At 40.8% G+C, this 22,697-nt stretch overlaps 1 protein-coding gene across 2 annotated transcripts; it reads left to right on the plus strand.

The window, feature by feature from the left end:
* Window positions 1-1,195: 1,195 nt before the first annotated feature.
* LOC311078547 (cytochrome P450 2J4) lies at window positions 1,196-19,808 on the plus strand (the record flags this gene model as incomplete). Of its 2 annotated transcripts, none has more annotated exons than XM_084107417.1 (9): window positions 1,196-1,888; window positions 16,855-17,017; window positions 17,130-17,351; window positions 17,467-17,627; window positions 18,012-18,185; window positions 18,299-18,437; window positions 18,806-18,993; window positions 19,225-19,366; window positions 19,600-19,808. In XM_084107417.1, exons 1-9 carry the CDS (start codon window positions 1,727-1,729, stop codon window positions 19,806-19,808), a joined length of 1,560 nt encoding a protein of 519 aa, XP_083963543.1. In that variant the 5' UTR covers window positions 1,196-1,726. The 2 variants fall into 2 exon arrangements, with proteins under 2 accessions (XP_083963543.1, XP_083963544.1); XM_084107418.1 differs by having other exon boundaries at window positions 17,130-17,282.
* Window positions 19,809-22,697: the final 2,889 nt, after the last annotated feature.

Raw genomic sequence — 22,697 nt, forward strand, 5'->3', positions numbered from 1 at the left:
TATTCAATAGATACTAGTATTCTTTAGATACTAGTACTTATTCATTAGATACTAGTACCTATTAATTAGATACTAGTATTTATTCCAAATGTTACTAGTATGTTGTGTAATAAGAGGTAAAGGCTTCTAAACAGGTGTTAAATATAGCATTGGGGAGTGTGATAGTGATAGGTGGAAGTGATAAAATGAGAATATCCATTTCATTCCTCATTAAATGTGCAATAACAAAAAAAAATCCATATTTTAGATTGCATATTTGAGTAACAAAAACGTATGGGTGGAGTTTTTTAGGCATTGTGTTTCTGTAAGCTACCTGTCTATATTATGTTTCAGCTCAGCTGATTTTTGGATTGATGGGAAAGGGAAATGGAAGTTTATTCGTGAGATTAAAAACTATGCTTAAAAGCAGCAAGCCATTTACAAAAACAAATCACACTAGACTAAATGGGAAATAATACTAAATACCACAACATGTAATATATGCTACTATAATTTGTCCCGTTTTTGTCTGCTTTATCTCTTTCAACACAAGAAGCAGAAAGGGATTCAGTGGATCCTGAAGACTCCCTGCACTGACGCTGTACCCTCAGTTTCAACTTGCTCCTTATTTTTAATAAACATTAAACTTCCCAGTGTTGGTCTTTGTGAAAAAGTTCAGATGCACCCAAGTATGATTAGTGCACAATATAGCATACAATCTTTAGTTCTATTTAGAGTAGACTGCTCCTCCTGCTGACTCGAGGATATTTTCTCCTCTGTGTCGGACACTACAAGAACAACATAGAGGAAATGACAGACAACATGCTTGACGTGCAGTTTATTAGACATTTATAGACATTATTAGACATTTATAAAATCCCATTGTGCTAAATCAATTTCCTTCTAGTGTGATGGAATGTTTAAAGTCACTTATGTCTACAACGGTCATTACTGTAAAAAAAGTGATATACATGTTGAGAATGTATGTTTTGAGCTTTTGTTATGCATGCATATTCTCTTATGCTTCATTCTGAGTAAATACACCAACAAAGAAGCCATCACTGCAATGCTCTCTTTTATTTCATTTTTCGACATACCACGACATTAAAAACTGCGTCGACCAGGACAGTTGTTCGGCTACCGGACAATGTGGTACTTCTGCAGAAGTTGCGTGTTAAACGTGATGACATATGCGGCTGCTGCAAGAACTCAACCCACCAGGGACAGAACAAGGACACGTCGTAGATTCGTTAGGCGTACCTATCACTCCACGGGACCGAACTTTGCTCCATGGCACGTTGATGGACCACGATTTGTTTCTACCGGTACTTTCAGACAGCATCGCTTGATTCCGGTTCTGGCTTGATTGACAGGTATCTCGTCCATTCAGCGATAAGGACGTCATTCTCAAAATATACCTACCTTTTCCGTTTTTCTGAATTGTCGTTGTGTTTTCTGATTTGTTGTTGTGTTTTCTGAATTGTCGTTGTGTTTTCTGAAATGTCGTTGTGTTTTCTGGATTGTCGTTGTGTTTTCTGGATTGTCGTGGTGTTTTCTGAAATGTCGTTGTGTTTTCTGAATTGTCGTTGTGTTTTCTGAATTGTTATCGTGTTTTCTGAATTGTTATTTTGTTTTCTAAATTGTCGTTGTGTTTTCTGAATTGTTATTTTGTTTTTGTAATTGTGATTTGTTTTGCACCTCTCGGCCACCGTACGTTTCAGATAGGCTGTCCAGTAGATCAGTAAACATGTTGACCGCACTGGTTCTGTTGTGTCTCGGAGCCTTTCTTCTCTTATTGCAGTTCAGAATTCGGCGACCTAAGAACTTTCCCCCTGGACCCACTCCTGTTCCATTTTTTGGAAATTTGCTACAATTTGACCGCATGAACCCGTTAAAGGACTTTGACAAGGTAAGCACATCCATAGATATCATATATAAACGCTAGATGTCTTATGGCGCAGTCACTTCCGACATCACCGTTCGGCCATCTTGTGACAGTGAAGCTGTGCATTAGGTGAGTGATCAGCATGCACACAAATCCTCGTATCTCGCTGAAATATTGACGGATTTACAAACGGTTTGGTTTCTTACAAACGTTATTAACGTGGCTATAATTCCGAATGCTTGAACATGTATGTTATAATTATTCATATGTATGCAGTGTATGTATGTAGTGTCATAACTACATCTCTGACGTTTATAACAAACCAAACCGTTTGAAAATCGGTAGAAAATTGAGCAAGTTATGGTTATGTAAAAGTATATGCACCATTAAACAAGTGAGCGAGCACACTGTCGCAAGATGTCCGCCACGTGCGGACGTCGACCTCCATTGGCCAGCAGCGCGCACGAGACATCTAGCCTCTATATATATCTATGAGCACATCAGTCTCAAACAGGAGACTAGTGATGTTACACTGAAGCTTCGATGCGCGTATCACATAAGCGACACAATTTGTAGTGAAGCCCCGTATCGAGGCGTGTATTGGTTTACTAGAGTCACGTGATCGATGACAAACGAAGCCTCACTGGCTGTCAAGTCACGTTCGCGTTTCGCTTTGGGTGTCAGAAGGCTCGAACTTCAGATCGTATTTAACGAGTCATTGTTGCCTCAGCTCAGTCTGGTTGATATTTACAATTATTGATATTGACATTTAATAACAGATGATCCTATCAGACAATGTCAATTCATTGTGTGTGTGTGTGTGTAGACATTTAGAGACATTAAATCTTATTGAATCATATAAGCATAAGCTATTATATTTTGTCACTTTAATGAGAAAATGAATTTATTTAATGAACAAATCAAACACTAACATGTAAGGCTTTTATTAGTACACATAACATTGAAACTATAGATTGTGTTTTGGTTGCTTCATCTGCCAGAGCTTCTAACACAGGCTTCTGGCTGCTTTATTTTAAATGTTCTCGACACTCTCGAAGCTTTGAATCTTTTCCCGGAACAGTCAGGGGAAAGCCTCAGTGATTCATGAGGCTTCATTTCCCCATCCCTACAGGAGACTGCTGTATTAAAAATACTAAATACATCAAATTAAGGGTACGTTTACACGACAACAACAATATGCTTAAAACGGAGAAGTTTTTCCTTTGAGTTTTCCGGTAACAGACACCATCGTAGATCGTTCTTCTTCATGTTCTTCTTCTTCTTCTTCTTCTTCTTCTTCGATTTTCTGGCGGGTAGCACCAACGTTAAGGTGCATTATCGCCACCTACTGTATTGGAGTGTGAACCAGAATGTAAAAAAAAAAAAAAAAAACCTAAATTCTCTTAATCAGCTCTGTTCTTTTGAGATAAAGAAATAAACTCTCTAAACCATAAGTTATTATATTTTTAAGCTTTAAATCATCCATTCCCTTCTTTCTAAGTTCATTTTCCATGATTTTTCGCTCATTATTATACTTCTGACAAACATAAATAACATGTTCTACTGATTCCTCTCCACAATACTCACATAATCCTGTTGGATGTTTATTTATTATGTTTAATGTTTTATTCAGCATAGTATGTCCAACCCTTAATCTTGTTAAAATATTTTCCTCTTTGGTACTTCTTTTAGTTATCCTCCCTACTCCTACTTCTCTTTGTATTTCATAAAGATGACGTCCTGTATTTATTGTATCCCAACTATGTTGCCATTCTTTCTTAGTATATACTTTAATTACTGCTTTTGCTTCATCTTTACTAAGTGAGATATTCATGACCTCCTCAATTTCCAAAGCCTGTTTTGCTAAACTATCAACCTTTTCATTATGTTTTATCCCTCTATGAGCCGGTATCCACATAAATATTATCATAATGTTCATATTCTTAAATCTATACAGATGTTCATATATCTCATTACTGAAAACCTAAATCCCCATGCATATGACCATTTTTCTACTACTTCAATTGCCTCTTGTATTTTTCCCTTGATATGATTTATATTCCTTCCCCGTTTCCACAATGCCCCATCATCAGCAAAATGTACGTCCCATGTCTCCATGAACTTGAGAAAATACATCATTTATCATTATTGAAAAGAGTATTGGACTTATGATGCTGCCCTGAGGTGTGCCATTTTCAACCATATATCTTCCAGATAAAACTTTCCCAATTCTAACTTGAATAAATCTATTAAATAAAAAAACCTTTAATCCAATTATAAATTCTACCTGTTATTCCTATCATATCAAGTTTAATCAGTAACCCCTCTTTCCAAACCATGTCGTATGCCTTTTCGACATCAAAGAAAACTGCTATCACTGATTCCTTATTAACCTGAGCTTTCCTGACATCTGTTTCCAAACATATAATTGGATCCATAGTTCCTCTTCCTCTCCTGAAACCACTCTGATGAGGTGATATCATTCCTCTACTTTCCAAATAAAATGCTATTCTCTCTGTAATCATTCTTTCCATTATCTTTCCAATATGTGAGGTCAAAGCTATTGGCCTATAATTCTTTGGATTTGATGGGTCCTTTCCAGGTTTCCTAATCGGAATAATCACTGACTCTTTCCATCCAGTAGGTAACTTTCCTTTTACCCAAACTTCATTATAAAATCCTAACAATTTTATAGATGCCAAAACACCCAAATGTTGTAACATTATATAGCAGACTTCATCCTTTCCAGGAGATGTTATTCCAGCTCTTGCTATTGCCCTCTTCATTTCTTCCATAGTGAACAGCGCATCCCTGGTACTATTAGTTTCTTTCCTCTCAATCCTTCCAGAATAAACCGATTTTGTTAATTCCCTTCCTCTCTTTCCCTCCTCAGTTAGATTATTTGAGCTATGGACTTCAACAAGTGCCTTTGCTATCATTTCTGCCTTCTCTTCTCTTCATGTTCTTCTTCTTCGCTTGGTGTTTTATGGCGGTTGGCAAACCAACTTTCGGTGCATTACCGCCACCAACTGGACTGGAGTGTGAAGCACTAAAAAAAAAAACAATAAGCACCTAAATAGAGAGAGAGAAAAAAAAACTTTATCCCCTATTCTTCAAATTCTCCAATCTACTCCTATTGCTTTGAGATACTTCATTATTGCACTATATATATTTAGTTGTTCTACTTGCTTTCCCAATAGACTTTCCATACTGAATACTACCACACCCAATTTTTTTACTATCCCCTGTTGTAAAGTTTTCTTTCATCGAAGCAGAGACCAGTGAGACAGTTGGGATCGCGTTCAACAGAAGTTGTTCTTTATTGAGAACTCCACTGTACGCGGCTGTAGAAACTTCCAACATGATCTAACTCAAACATTATACATTTACAGTTATATACCTTCCAAGGGGGAGGGACTTTTGGAGGTGGAGACAAATTCAAACAAAGCATGTGAATGATTATACAGGTTAAGGTAACACCCTAGACTGTGAGGGTCTGGCCAATCCTAATTCAATCAGCATAAGGCTCCAAGAGCCATTTGGGTCCGAAAGCCATTTGCAGAACAAAAGGTGAGATTCTCAGTGAAAGTCAATCAACCTAACTATTCAACGTCTGGGCTCCGAAAGGTGAGAATCTCAGTGATCTGATTAATTTAAAACACAATAGAGAAAACAGGTCTGGCAGGAACGGAGACTCTTTGCTGGAGACTCAATAATCATCTGAAATCAGTCTACTAAACTTTATCAGTTTATATACTATTGCAGTGGGAAAACTAAATTAAACATTTAATAAAAATGTAATCCAACACCCCTTAAGTACTAACCTTTCTTTTTCATAATTTAAACATTCTATTAAAACATGTTCTATTGTTTCTGCCTGATCACAATAATTACATTTTCCCTTATCATGTTTTCCTATCTTAAAGGTAGGATTTGTCTAAAAAACTTATTTTCCAAATTTGTTTAAACTTTATTTATACATCAATACATAATTAAAATGTAAGTACTCTGAAAAAGAAAGTATAAATATCGAGTGTCTGTAGACCTCTCACGACTGTTTTAAAGACAGCTCATTATTTCCATTCACTCCACCCCCTCCCTTCTGGGCTCCTTACAAAGCCACGCCCCCAAAACACATGAACGCGCGACTCCGACCGCTGAGCTGAACACGCATTATAAGAGGAGCGGAGAGGAAGGAGCACAGTGCATGTAGTGACATCATGTCAGAATCACATGTAATAAAAAAAATCTAATGCTAATTGCTTATGAATATAAACAAATAAGATGTATTTTAGTACTCACTATCAAGCTAGCATATTGATATTGGTAAAGTTTAAATTTAAAATATATATTTTTTGATTTGCTAACGAGCTAGTTATATAAGCTAAAAACAGGTTGCATTGATACACGTTTTTCCATTACCATCAGTTACATTGTGATGAAGATGAATTTCGTGTAAGATTCATAACATATATGGTGTTCTGCATGTAGGGGTGGGAGATATTGACAAAAATGAATATCTCGATATTTTTTCCCCAATATCTAGATATCGATATTCAGGCGATATTTTTGCCACCCTTCAAAGAAATGTGTGCAAACTGGCAAAGAAGGTCCACTTGGTCTTTTGACTTGCTGCATTTGACCTATATTATAGGCTATAGAAAAAAACAATAAAGGAGCTAACTAAACAGAATCTGTGGCAGCCCCTACTTTTTCCACTTAAAAAAAAAAAACTTAACTAGGCACTTCTTGCAACAGTGATTATTAAATCAAACAACAATATTGTTGATGATCAATTCAAAGTAAAAAAAGAAAATTTCAATACGGTATAAATCCAATTTTTTTTTTCAAAAATGTATGGTTTGTCTTTTAAAAAAAATCTTTTGTCTTTTATTTTTCGTGTTTGCATTTATGAGGAAAAAAACACGTGACACGTGACAGTTCTCCATTATGGACGTGATGTCATGATACAAAACTGGAAGCAATTGCGGGTGAACAATATATTTATTGGAACTTCAACACAGAATAAGACAATTCAGGAAAGAAGGTTCCTCTCAAGGCGTGGTCGCGATCTCGCGAGTAAACAGCAGCTCCGGACGGTCCACACAGGGGAAGACGCTCAGACTCGGACACACAGGGACTTCGATGGTCAGTGCTCGGTGCTGAGTGCAGGTGCTCGGTGGTCTGTGCTCGGGTGCGGTGAAACAACAGGGATCCACTGTAGACACGACAACCCGGAAGACGACACGAACATACAAGCAGGAACAGGCAAACAACGGATGGACACTGGAATGGAAAGGTGAGTGAGTATAAATAGGGAACGGTAATGTGAATCAGCTGAGGTGGAGAATGAGAAGATTGCGAGCAGCTGGAGCACTGAACAAACACGTGAGCGGGACAACGCCCACTCACGCAAACTCACAGACATGTAAACAACAATGACACGAGACACAGAGGAAACAATGAATTCACAACCGTGACAGTACCCCCTCTCCTAGGAATGCCTCACGGCATTCCCAGAACTCCTTACCTGTCGATTGTAATCATCGATAAGGGAGTGATCCAGGATGTCACGAGCAGGAACCCAACTTCTCTCCTCCGGACCGTAACCTTCCCAATCCACCAAGTACTGAAATCCGCGTCCCCTCCGCCTGGAATCCAGAATACGACGAACCGAATAGGATGGTTCCCCATCTACGAGACGCGGCGGGGGGGGAACCGGGGCTGGCGGATTAATGCGTGCAAAAAAGACGGGCTTAATTTTGGACACATGGAAAACGGGATGAATCCTCCTGTACACTGGAGGAAGATTGAGGCGGACTGTCACCGGACTAACGATCTTAGTGACAGAAAACGGGCCAATGAATTTGGGTGCCAACTTATTGGAAACGGAGCGGAGCGGAATGTCCTTAGTAGAAAGCCACACTTTGGAACCGACGACGTATACGGGAGGCCTTGACCGGTGGCGATCGGCCTTGGCCTTGGTGCGTTCCCGCACTTGGAGGAGAGTCTCACGGGCCCTCGTCCAAGTACGGTGACACCTCTGGATGAAGGCGTGGGCGGAGGAGACCGCGACTTCGGACTCAGCACTAGGAAAAACAGGTGGTTGGTACCCTACACTACACTTAAACGGAGATAGGCCCGTGGATGACACTGGTAACGTATTGTGGGCGTACTCCACCATGGAAAGTTGTTGACTCCAGGAGGAGGGATTCTTGGAGACCAAACATCGTAATGATCTTTCCAAATCTTGGTTGGCTCTCTCAGTTTGGCCATTGCTCTGGGGATGAAACCCAGAGGACAGACTGACCGTCGCCCCCAGTAACTTACAAAACTCTCGCCAAAATCTGGACACAAACTGGGGTCCCCTGTCAGAAACCACGTCTGTCGGGAGGCCATGTAACCGAAAGACGTGATCAACGACTGCCACCGCTGTCTCCTTGGCTGAAGGTAATTTGGGCAAGGGAATAAAGTGGGCTGCCTTCGAGAATCGGTCCACCACGGTCAAAACTACCGTGTTACCCTGGGAGGGTGGGAGGGCGGTGATAAAATCTAGAGCGATGTGGGACCAAGGTCTCGAAGGCACCGACAGCGGTTGAAGTAACCCAGCTGGGGGTCGATTGGACGACTTACCAATGGCACAACTAGAGCAAGCCAAAACAAAATTGTGAACATCACGAGCCATCAGGGGCCACCAGAATCGCTGCTTAACTAGAAATATGGTACGACTCACCCCTGGATGACAAGCTAGACTGGAACTATGACCCCACTGGACGACTTCTGATCGTAATTCCTCCGGCACAAATAAGCGGTTAGGTGGGCACCGGATCGGAGGCGTTACCCCTTCTAAGGCCCTCTTGACCTTCGATTCGACCTCCCAAGTGAGCGAAGAGATAATCAAGTTCTCAGGAAAAATGCGCTCAGGAGTAGCTTCGTGTTCGGGACGATCAAAAATACGCGACAAAGAATCGGGTTTGACGTTTTTGGAACCCGGACGATAGGAAAGTGTAAAATCGAAACGACCGAAAAAAAGTGCCCACCGAGCCTGCCTGGAGTTCAATCTTTTAGCGGTTCTAATGTACTCCAAATTCTTGTGATCAGTCCAGACTGTAAAGGGTACCCCTGAACCCTCTAACCAGTGACGCCATTCCTCCAAAGCTAACTTGACTGCCAACAACTCCCGGTTACCAATGTCATAGTTTCGTTCGGCAGGAGATAATCGATGTGACAAAAACGCGCAGGGATGCATTCTGTCGTCTGAAGGTGAACGTTGTGAAAGCACTGCACCTACCCCCACCTCCGACGCATCGACCTCTACCACGAACTGACGTGAAGCATCAGGGGCTATGAGAATGGGAGCTGAAACAAAGCGGCTCTTGAGTTTGGCAAACGCAGCCTCAGCTGCGTCTGACCACCTGAACGCAGTTCTGGGAGAGGTCAAGGTGGTCAGAGGTGCGGCTAGTTGGCTGAAATTGCGAATAAAACGCCGATAGAAGTTGGCGAATCCCAGAAACCGCTGCAGGGCCTTGCGGGAATCTGGGATTGGCCACTCTACCACAGCCTTAACCTTGTCAGGGTCCATAAGCATACCTTCAGACGACACGATGTGTCCCAGGAAAGGAACTGACTGTGCATGGAAAACGCATTTCTCCGCCTTGACAAAAAGCCCATTCTCTAGCAACCTCTGAAGTACTAGTCGTACGTGTTGCACATGTTCCTGGAGAGACGAAGAAAAAATCAATATGTCATCCAGGTAAACATATATGAACTGATCGATCATGTCTCGCAACACATCATTGACTAGTGCCTGGAAGACTGCGGGACTATTGGAAAGCCCAAAAGGCATAACCAAATATTCAAAATGCCCCCTGGGGGTGTTAAAAGCAGTCTTCCATTCGTCCCCCTCCCTGATGCGGACCAAATGATAAGCATTACGCAAGTCCAATTTAGTGAAGAGAGACGCTCCCTGCAACCTCTCGAAGGCTGAAGACATCAACGGCAAAGGATAAGTATTCTTTACCGTGATGTTATTCAGCCCTCGGTAATCAATGCAAGGTCGCAGAGAACCGTCCTTCTTCCCCACAAAAAAGAACCCCGCCCCCGCTGGAGAAGAGGAAGGGCGGATGAACCCGGTTGCTAGAGAATCAGAAATATATTTCTCCATAACCTCTCTCTCAGGAACTGAAAGTGAATAAATCTTGCCCTTAGGCGGAGACTTACCTGGCAATAAATCTATAGCACAGTCATAGGGACGATGCGGAGGGAGAGAAGCAGCTCTAGACTTACTGAACACTTCACTCAGGTCACGGTACTCCTCGGGCACGTTTGATAAATCCACCGCTTCCTCCTGTAACACAGGAACAGAAACAGCAGAACAAGCAGACACAAGACACGAACTGTGACACTCAGTGCTCCAAGCTGAGATGGTACGTCTCTTCCAATCGATGCGGGGGTTGTGTAAACTGAGCCAAGGGTGTCCTAAAACTATGGGTGTGAGTTGAGAGTCAGTGATGTAAAATGATATGGTTTCAGCATGATTTCCAGAAGTGATGAGTGTAAGTTTCTCGGTGACCAAGGAGATGGGGGGTAAAGTCTGTCCGTTCAATGCGTTGACTGTGATCTTCTGGGAAAGTGTATGAAGGGGAATCTGTAATTGAAGTGCAAACTGATGATCCAAAAAGTTACCTTCTGCCCCAGAGTCAATGAGTGCAGTGCAGTGGTGATCCAGAGTTGACCATCTCAGTCTTACCGGGAGGATGGTGGAAGTGGATGAGGTCTTACCTGCGGAGATCCCACCCGATAGTAGCCTCAAACTTACTATCGGGCTGGGCCTTTTACTGGACAGCTGTAGGCATAATGTCCGTTGCCACCACAATAGAGACAAAGGCCCTGGGATCTCCGCCTTTCTTTCTCCTCCCGGGAAAGCCGAGCTCGCCCCACCTGCATGGGCTCGGGATCGTGGGAGCCGAACGTGTCCAGGCCGCTGGACCGCTGGTTCTCACTCCTACTCGGAACTGGGTTGGTGGCTGTTCTCTGCCCTATCCTGGACAGACGGGCGTCCACTCTCAGGGCCAGGTCTATGAGTCCATTGAGCGTTGAAGGAAGGTCCAGGGCGTAGATTTCTCTCTGGACACGTTCGGCCAGCCCATGCAGGAAATGGTCCCACTGCGCCTCCTCGTTCCAGCGACACCCGGCCGCCAGGGTCTTAAACTCGATGGAATAATCTGACACCGATCGGTCTCCTTGACGTAGGTCAGTCAAGACCCTGGCAGCCTCCTTCCCCTCGACGGCTCGATCGAAGACCCGTCTCATCTCCGCCGAGAGGGCTTGGAACGAGGAGCAGCACTGGTCTCGATTCTCCCACACTGCAGTTCCCCAAAGCGCCGCTCTCCCAGTCAATAGCGTCAGCACGAAGGCTACTTTCGCCTCCTCCTTTTCGAAAGTTCTGGGCTGTAATGAGAAATGCATACTGCAACGTGTCAGAAATGGACGGCAGAAATTCGGCTCACCAGAGTATAATTCAGGCGTGGGCAGTCTGGGTTCCGACTGGGAGAGAGGCACGGGTGGTGTGGGGGGAACTGCAAGTGCTGCTGGAGGTGCTGGCGCAGTGGGGGGTTGTAGCTGATGGAATCGCTGGGTGAGCTCGGACACCTGTGTGACCAGAGTCTGGATGGCGCGTCCTGTCTCCCCCTGGCTGCGCTCCTGTGCATCCATCCGGCCGATGCACACTCGAATGAAATCCTCTAAGGAAGCCGATGAATCACCCGCTGCTCCCATCGTTTGGTCCATCCGTTCTGTCATGATACAAAACTGGAAGCAATTGCGGGTGAACAATATATTTATTGGAACTTCAACACAGAATAAGACAATTCAGGAAAGAAGGTTCCTCTCAAGGCGTGGTCGCGATCTCGCGAGTAAACAGCAGCTCCGGACGGTCCACACAGGGGAAGACGCTCAGACTCGGACACACAGGGACTTCGATGGTCAGTGCTCGGTGCTGAGTGCAGGTGCTCGGTGGTCTGTGCTCGGGTGCGGTGAAACAACAGGGATCCACTGTAGACACGACAACCCGGAAGACGACACGAACATACAAGCAGGAACAGGCAAACAACGGATGGACACTGGAATGGAAAGGTGAGTGAGTATAAATAGGGAACGGTAATGTGAATCAGCTGAGGTGGAGAATGAGAAGATTGCGAGCAGCTGGAGCACTGAACAAACACGTGAGCGGGACAACGCCCACTCACGCAAACTCACAGACATGTAAACAACAATGACACGAGACACAGAGGAAACAATGAATTCACAACCGTGACACGTGAGCGCTCTGAAAGCGGCAGTAAAAGACTTTCAAACTTTCACAGAGACCTCAAAACAGAAAGCACAAAGCCTTTCTTTAAAACGAATTTCGTTTTGTATTAATTGTATCTTAATTTTAATATTTTTTTCATTAACTAATTTCCTGTATTTAAAACATAAAAGTAAATATAGGCTATCAATCAAAACATAACGTGCTTGAACTGGAGATTATATCATCGTGAACCGAACCGTAGCCTCGCCTCACAGGCCTAAAAAATGTGAAATATATTTACAGAAAGCTGGTTCTAAACAAAACCATCCAAAACAAAATGTAGCCTAATGAATGTGCATTTCTCCGGTGCGTTCACTACTGCGAAGATCGCGAGTCAATAGCCTATCGTCAACTTCATCTTTGCAGCCGACACAGAAATTAATAAACAATTAATATGTGTTATTGCAATATTTTACATATTCATAATCATTACTTTTGCTGGATCTTTGAGGCAGCTTTTTAGGTTTATGGCGTTTTGGAAAAGAGCTCTTCACGTACAAACACCGTTTCACCAAGGCACAGCGGCCCTTCAGCACATAAGAACAAAAAGAGAAAAAGCATGGACTTACTAGTTACGAAACTTTGATGTGGTTGAACAGGTGAAACAGTCACAAATTCCTCTGCAACTCAAACCTTCTCAGTAGGCTACGAGTTATGAAGGAAGAGAACAGCATTACCGTTTTCAGCGCGTCCTCCTCTGATTGCTGTGTTGTGACTGGAAAAGTGCGTGCAGGAGCACAAAACGTAGGTTTGTAAAATGTAATTTTGTAAAATGACATATGATAAAATAAAAATAATTTTAGGGCGAAGCAGGAGGTCGTGCAAGAGGCCGTGGCGTGCAACTAGGGTCCGAGGAAGTAGAGGCCGAGGATGGGGTGGTCGCTGGAAAGCCACGCCGATATTGACACGCGTTATATTTCTTTGTTTATCCAAAGACTTTTTATTCATTACCTTTTCTAGTACTGTCTTTTTTTTTTTGCCTTGTTTGCCTTGCTAACTGCATATGCAGGTAATGTGAATGGCTCTTTCTCTGCCATTGTTTTGCTATTCCTAGGTTCCTGCCTCTTGAATTCCTCAAATCAAACGTGCGCGCGCAAGTGGGCAGATCCAGTGGCAAAAGGGTGGTTGCCATGGTTGCGAGAGAGAGTGACAGTCGCCTAAGCCAATCCTTTGTTTCGTCCCGAATGGAAATAATGAGCTGTGTTTAATGCAGATTAAACGGTCTAGAGTCACTTGATTTTTATACTCTTTTTTTCAGAGTACTTACATTTTAATTATGTATTGATATATATAGAAAGTTTAAACAAATTTGGAAAAAAGTTTTTTATAAAATCCTACCTACCCTGCCTTTAAACAAGGAATGATTTAATCGTGTGTGCCCTATTCTAATACGAGAAACAATCGTATCCTCTTTCCTATTCCTAAAAACACTTCTTCCATTTCCTACTTGCTTCTGAATACTATACAACTGTCTTCCCTTGTCCTCATTATTCCATAGTTCTTGCCATTTATTGTTTATGAATTCTTTTATTTTACTTTTAACTTCATTTTTGCTCAACGTCACTTGCACATTTACCTCATTATGTTTTACTGCTTGCTCTGCTAGTCTATCTACCACTTCATTTGCCTCCAGTCCCACATGAGCAGGAACCCACACAAACACTATTAAGCTTACACTACTTATTCTTAGCAAACTTGCAAGTATCTGTTGGATTACATTTTTATTAAATGTTTAATTTAGTTTTTCCACTGCAATAGTATATAAACTGAAAGTTTAGTAGACTGATTTCAGGTGATTATGGAGTCTCCAGCAAAGAGTCTCCTTTCCTGCTAGACCTGTTTTCTCTATTGTGTTTTAAATGAATCAGATCACTTGATTCTCACCTTTCGGAGCCCAGACGTTGAATCGTTAGGTTGATTGACTTTCACCTTTTGTCTTTAATGGCACTGGGATGGCTCTTGGAATTGGAGTTCCTGGCCAGTATCAGCATGTGAATAGTTATGCTGATTCAATTGGACTCAGAGTAGGGTGTGTTCCTACTTCATTTGCATGCTTTATTCAGAGTCTCCACCTCTATGTAATCCCTCCCCCTTGGAATGTATATAACTACAATGCATACTGTATTAGAGTTAGATCATGTTGGAAGTTTCTACAGCCGCGTACAGTGGAGTTCTCAATAAAGAACAACTTCTGTTGAACGCGATCCCAACTGTCTCACTGGTCTCTGCTTCGAACAAGAAAAACTTCACAACATCTCATATATAATGTCTTGCCTTGATACTTTATTTCTACTTACGAGGCTTGTGATTGCTGCAAACGAATCAGAACATATAGCTACTAATCTCGGTTTTACGTCCTCTACCCACTGGAGTGCAACCATCATGGCAACTAATTCTGCTGCAAATACAGAGATATGATCAGTATTCTTTTCTTGATACTAATTTGAAACTTAGGAATATATACAGCAGCTGCTGTTCTTCCAGAGATAGGATCCTTAGACCCATCAGTAAATATTTGCACCCATGATGAGTAAATCTGATCTAAATACTGCTGCTTTAATATTCTTTAGGATGTCTTTCTCATTTTAAATTTTTATATGAATTTGTAGGTCAATTATTGGCCTTGGAAAAATCCATGGTGGTATACTGGATAATATCACAGTAGGGCTAACATCACAATCTTCAATACCCGCTTCTTGTGCTTCTCTTTGAACACTCCATCCCAAGCTTTTAATGTTTTTGTTCCCATGTTCCCAGCATTCTTCTAGTACTCCCTTCACTGGATGAATGTTTTTATGACCTTTTATATTTACCCAATAATTCAGTCTTATTTTATGTCTTCGAAGTTTTAACGGAGCAACACCAACTTCTACCTGTAGAGCTGCTATGGGAGATGTCCTGACTGCACCACAACATATTCTTAGAGCTTGATTTTGTATTGCTTCAATCTTTTTGAGTGTAGTCTCGTTTGCAAAACCGTAAATTATACTTCCATAATCTAAACTTGATCTAATTAAAGTATTATATATTCTTTTCAACGATAATCTACAAGCTCCCCATTCCACCCCTGTTAAACATCTTAATATATTTACTCCTTTTTTACATTTCTTAATCAGATTTTTAGCATGCATTTTAAAAGTCATCCTGGAATCCATCCATACACCGAGATATTTGACTACTGGCACTTGCTCCAATTCCTGCTTATATAACTTTACCTTAACCTCTGGTATTTTTTTCCTTTTAGTAAAACATATAACCTGAGTCTTAGCCACAGATAATCTAAAGCTCCAGATATTTACCCACCCCTCTACTTCATCTACTGCTTTTTGAATACTTTGTGTTACACGTGCAATATTACGTCCTCTTTTCCAAATTGCCCCACATCATCCGCAAATAATGCTCTTCCCACATCACCTTTTAAATTACAAAAAACATCATTTATCATAATATTACATAAAACTGGGCTGCATACACTTCCTTGAGGAGTTCCGTTCTCTATCTTATGTCTCTGAATACTCTACTCCTATCCTAACTTGAATTGTTCTTTCAAGAAGAAAATCCATAATCCAATTATACATCTTTCCTCCAATTCCCATACATTTAATTTTTATTAAAAGTCCCTCTTTCCAAAGCATATCATAAGCTTTCTCGATGTCGAATAACACCCCTACCATTACTTCTTTATTAGCCTGAGCTTTCCTGATATCTGCTTCCAGGCTCACCACAGCGTCCCTAAAATCGTAGATCGCCATTCAGTTTCACACGGATCCACGAAAACGACTAAAAACGCTGTATTCTGCTGCCAAGCCATTAGATGGCGATGAAACACAGTAGTCTGAGCACATAATACGCATGTGGTCTTCATAGATTCGCGTTTTTGCCGTTTACCCCCCCCCCCCATGCGTTTACCTCGACCGTTTTCAAAACTTTCAAAACTTTGTGTTTTCAGGCACCCAAAACACCGTTGTCGTTATATAAACGCAAGTCTTCCGTTTTTAGCTTACACAAAACCATTTTCAACTAAAAATGTAAACATTTTCTGTTCATTTACAGGACAATATGGCATTTTGGGTGCCTGAAAAGGCAAACTTTTGAAAACGTGTCTCCGTGTAAACAACAAAAACGCGAATCTCTGAAGACGATGACGTCCTGCACATGGCGTGGCTTCATGTTATTTTTTATTTTTTTATTATTTCTTTTTACTTGTTGTTGTTATTATTATTATTATTATATAATTATTATTATTTTATAAATTACACTTTATATTTTCTTTTCCTATTTGTTGTAGTCTATATTTAATTAATATTTTTACACTAGCCTAACGTTATATGTTGGATTATTGTCATGTTTATCATGTGTCTGGCATTCAATAAAAAAATGAAATAAAATAAAATCTAATGGCCTGGCAGCAGAATACAGCGTTTTTAGTTGTTTTCACGGATCCGTGTGAATGGGGATCGTTTTGCCAATGGTCATGGAAAACTCAAAGGAAAAACTTTTAAGCATATCGTTGTCCTGTAAACGTACCCTTATGAAAAGTTATGAAAAGAAATCAGACTTAATTCATACAGCATGACACAGCAATTACATAACATGCTGCTCTGAGTTTGTGGTCTTCAACTTGAATGTTTTTGTACAGTTTGCTCAACGCTATGGATCAATCTACGCACTGAACATTGGTAGACAGCCAGCAGTGGTGTTGACAGGACAGAAAATGATCAGGGAGGCACTGATCACAAAAGCGGCAGAGTTTGCTGGTAGACCAGAGAACATGATGATCAGTCATGTAACAAGGAGCAAAGGTAATGCAGCATACACAAAATACTAGAGTACTCAAGCAGCAAATCATACTACTCACATAACACAGCCAAGTGCATTGCACTGCAAAATTCTCCTTGCTGGGCTTGTGTTTAGGGGTGATCATGGCAGATTATGGAGACAGCTGGCGGGAACATCGGCGCTTTGCTCTGACCACACTGAGGAACTTTGGCCTTGGAAAGAGAAGTATGGAGCAGAGGATTCTGGAAGAAGTCAAATATATCTGCGCACAACTGGAGGAATCTGCTGGTATACTGTATACCGCCTCCTCACCTGTCACCTTCAATCTCTATATTAACGTAACACATTTAATCACAAGTTCAGTGTCCTATGTTTGAATATAGACATTTTTAAAATCTCAAAATTGCCAAAGAAAATTCAAATTTATGAATGGAAAACATTTCTTGTCTTTATATCTCTACAACTCTACCAGGAAAGTCAATTGACCCTCAACATCTGTACCACCGAGCTGCTTCAAACATCATTGCCTCAATCATTTTTGGGTCACGTTTCAATTATCAGGATGAATATTTCCAGACATTGATCACAACTATGGAAAAAATTCCAAAGATTGCCATTGGACCATGGGCAATGGTAAATACAACGAAAAATAAAGGCAGCATCTAATTACATAGCCAACCTTGTTGTTAAAGGCTATTTTCACAAACTCCGCCCCCCCCCCCCCATTGGACAGATATAGGCAATAGGCATATTACTAATATTTGCACTTTGTGTAAGCAAGCTGCTATTTATTATCTACTGTTATTTATAGTGTTTGTTTTCACTTAGTGTAAATAGCCACCACTAAAATAAATTGTACATTGTACAAAGATTGTAAGATTTTACTGTTTAATGATTATTTTCCTGTTTATCACTGTAAAGCTGCTTTGAAACAATCTTTATTGTATAAAGCGCCATATAAATAAAGGTGACTTGGCATTTATATATATATAACAAAGCTTTTATTCTGAATTGCAGCTCTATGAAATAGCCCCAGTGTTAAGGATTTTTCCACTGCCATTCTGGAAAGCTTTTCACTATTTTGAGACAATCAGAAAACATATTCTTAAAGTTGTGGATGAGCACAGGAAGTCACATGTTACCGGGGAGCCAAGAGACATGATTGACTGTTACTTGGAGGAGATGGAGAAGGTAATTACAATGGTTTGTGTGTGTTATGTATTTTTATTGATTTTTTTCAGCAGCATATGAGTTTAATTTTTGTTGATTTAAAATGGTTTGTGAGTAGATCATTTTATTTTCAGCGAGAAGATCAACGCACAACCTTTGATGACTCACAAATGATCACTTTGCTGTTTGACCTGTTTTTGGCTGGAACTGACACAACCTCTAACACACTCCGAACTTTAACACTCTATCTGATGACACACACTCATATTCAGGGTAAGGAATGTGGATAAGATGTGTCTAAATGAGAGTTTTTATGTTAAAAACTTTTGCATGTCAATGTAAATTATCTACATGGCAAAATTGTATCCAGGTCAGAAATATATACGATACATGTTGGTGAATTGCCATGAATAAATCCATGTCATTTTGATATATTTTATTTGGCTAAAGATTAGCCATGAAAAATTTGAATATTCATACATTTTATATATTTTTTTCCCCTAGCTGTGTGTGAAATAAGCAAAATAAGATTCTGGAATGATATAATGCATTTTTTTTTTTGTGATTTTTTTTTTTTAGCATTCATAGTCTTTCAATGTCTATTTGTGTCTTTGTTTTAATATCTCTTTATACATCTTCAGAGCAATGTCAGCGGGAGATTGATGAGGTCCTTGGTGCTCGTGAACATGTCACATATGAGGACAGAAACGCCATGCCTTTCGTTCAAGCAGTGATTCATGAGGGTCAGCGTGTTGGTGACATTCTTCCTCTCAGTGTGTTACACACCGCCAGAACCGACACTGAACTCCAGGGCTACAGCATCCCAAAGGTGGCGTTTACTATAAGTACTGTGTGGCAACAAATGTTTCTTTACATCAAAGGTGCAGAGTTAATATGGCACATAAAACTGGCATAAAAGAAAGAGTATAGAACATATATCCATTATTTAATCTTATCAAAACAATCCATCACCCAAACTGTTATTACTGCAACTCCTAAACAGCATCTTCACTATAAAAGGGAGGTTTGCTAATCTTGTTAAAAACATCTGCTCTTACAGGGGACAATTATCATCCCCTATCTGTCATCTGCTCTCAGAGAGGAAAGTCAGTGGAAGTTTCCACATGAATTCAACCCTCAAAACTTCTTGAATGAAAAGGGGGAATTTGTGAAGCCTGATGCATTCATGCCTTTTTCTGCTGGTATGTTGTGCATGTTTTATTAGACGGTGTAAAAAGAGATATTTTAATCTAGACTCATTTAGCTTATGTAATCCAGACAGAGGTGTCCCTGAGCTGTTTAATTACACACTATACAGACAGGGTCATTGGTATGATCAAAACAATACATTGATCAAATAGAAAGCACATTTGTGTAGTAGAATGTGAACGAACTGTGCGTTTGTATTATGTACATTCACGTTTCTTTTTCCTAGGATCTCGTGTGTGTTTAGGAGAAAATCTAGCTCGCATGGAGCTCTTCCTCATCCTGGTCACAGTGCTGCGACAATTCCGTCTGATCTGGCCGAAGGATGCAGGAGAGCCGGACTTCAAATATATATATGGTGGGACACAGTCAGTGAAACCTTACTGTCTGACTGTACAACTACGTACACCTGAGGAGACTTGCGAAACTGTTCATTGAACATATGTTTCCCTTCAGTGAAAACATACCGCAGTAGTGGGTTATCACATCACACTATACGATCACAATGGTACCTGCCATTAACTAATATTAGCTTTACAGCTAAATTTAAACGCACAAGACATTAAACCAACAAATATTCTAAAGTTACTAAACTATAAAATTACAACACATTACAAGCACGTGACAACTTGCACTGACATTTCTGAAAAATTCCTTTGTCCCAAGATGTTAAACTCAATATGGTTTTATTGCATTTGCTTATTTGCCCAATGCCTACAGCAAAAATAAATTATAATTTTAATGGTGTTTAAAACGAACATACAAAATCACTGCCAGGGAAAACTAGCCTAGTTACTGAGACTGTAGCTCTTGTGACAACTAGCCCCAGTCTCTTAAATGCATCAAACGTGTTAATTAAAATGTGATCACTATAACTGGCAGCTTTATTGCATTTATCTTTTAACAATTCACAACTATTCCATTGTGCAATCATGACACTTCCAGTGGTAGCGTTTTAGTATTTGCTTTTAAAATACACTTTAATACCATTTAAAAAAAAAACAAAACAAAAAAACAATTAGGCCTATATTGTATGATAATATAATGGTGTAGTCAGGCTACAAAATAATTTAATGTTGGGCCTATGATTTATATTGTAAAAATATGCAACTAAATAAAATATATCATTTATCAGAAAACATCACATGGCACGGTTCCCTTTCTCGTCCATTGATTTGTTCTTCCAGCTGCTGTTACGCATGAAAAGAATGGAAACAAAACATGAGTGAAAAGTTCAAGCAACACAAAAGCTTATATCTCAAGTTAATATTAAGAACATACAATATTTTGTTTCTCTTTTCACAAGGGCAGAACCAGCAGTAAGATAAAGCCCAAACGATAGAGAAAGAGAGATACTGTTGCACCGCAGCGTAGCTCCAACAGTCACACACAGACACGGAAGCTTAAATACGGTGCAATTTAAAAACAGCAGTATCAATAGAATCGATACCGATTAGTAAAATAACTCTTTGCCAAACCGACAATAATACTCTTTACCTGATTATAAACCTCTTCCATGGCTTCATCTATACACGTGTGCTTGGTTCCGCCAACCACGTGCGCAAGAAGACTGACTTTATGCCTTTCCTTCTCCTTCGTCTGTCTTGGGTGAATACGACCAAGTGGAAGTAGCATGTACCGCCCCCTACTGTACATTATTAACTGATAACAGGTGACTGTCCTCCATTGGCTTCTCAATTGCCATATTCAGCACCACCTATGATATATAATTTTTATTCCCTCTAAATAAACTCTACCCCATCCATAATGTCCATACACTCATTTAGGTTTTTACTCACAACCAGGGGTGTAAATGGCAGTGATTTACTAGAGGGACCATGCTTTCAATGACATTTCAGATGAATTGAAATATAAAAAAATCTATAATCTATAACAACATTACACTCTGAACTGGAACGCAGAGCACTCTCGAAATTCACTCCCTGGACTTTTTCAGAGTTTCAGTGTCAGACATTAAACTACTATATATAATGTTGAGTATAATGTATAATAATGCTATGGGGGAATATTTGTCAGTCCTGATAATGCCAAATGTCTTATGCTACCAGAAAAAAAGTGGCCTAGATTATTTTAAATATATCTAGTCAGTGACAGAGTGCAAGCATACTCATCTAAACTAATTCTGTATTTTCAGCTTCAGAATCATAAATATTTGTATTCTGGTGTCACTATTGTCCCGTGCATTGGTTTACCAGCACCAAGTCCAAGCCTATTCATTTACACCCACAATGTAAAACCAAATTAATAATTTTGATCAACTGCACATTTTTTGTTAACCTTTTATCATATGTCTTGGAGTATCGCAATAATGTACACTGCTCAAAAAAATTAAAGGAACACTTTGAAAACACATCAGATCTCAATGGGGAAAAATATCATGCTGGATATCTATACTAATATGAACTGGGTAATGTGTTATGAACGAAAGGATGCCACTATGCCAAAATAATCAACCTACAGAGGATTGAATTCAAAGACACCCCGGAAATCTAAGTGAAAAAATGATGCAGCAGGCTTGTCAATTTTGCTGAAATTTAATTTCAGCAACTCAAAATGGTTCTCAGTAGTTTGTATGGCCCCCACGTGCTTGTATGCATGCCTGACAACGTCGGGACATGCTCCTACTGAGACGACGGATGGTGTCCTGGGGTATTTCCTCCCAGATCTGGACCAGCGCATCTCTGAGCTCCTGGACAGTCTGAGGTGCAACCAGGTGATGTCAGATGGACCGAAACACAATGTCCCAGAGGTGTTCTATTGGATGTAGGTCAGGTGAGCGTGGTGGCCCTTCAATGGTATCATTCCTTCATCCTCCAGGAACTGCCTGCATGCTCTCGCCACATGAGGCCGGGCATTGTTGTGCACCAGGAGGAACCCAGGACCCACTGCACCAGCTTAGGGTCTGACAATGGATCCAAGGATTTCATCCCGATACCTAATGGCAGTCAGGGTGCCATTGTCTAGCCTGCAGAGGTCTGTGCGTCCCTCCATGGATATGCCTCCCCAGACCCTCACTGACCCACCACCAAACCGGTCATGCTGAACGATGTTACAGGCAGCATAACATTCTCCACGGCTTCTCCAGACCCTTTCCTGTCTGTCACGTGCTCAGGGTGAACCTGCTCTCATTTGTGAAAACCACAGGGCACCAGTGGCGGACCTGCCAATTCTGGTGTTCAATGGGAAATGCCAATCGAGCTCCCTGGTGCTGGGCAGTGAGCACAGGGCCCACTAGAGGACGTCGGGCCCTCAGGCCACCCTCATGAAGTCTGTTTCTGATTGTTTGGTCAGAGACATTCACACCAG

This window comes from Abramis brama (genome assembly GCF_963993115.1).
Source record: "Abramis brama genome assembly, chromosome: 3".
NCBI classification, from domain to species: Eukaryota; Metazoa; Chordata; class Actinopteri; order Cypriniformes; family Leuciscidae; genus Abramis; species Abramis brama.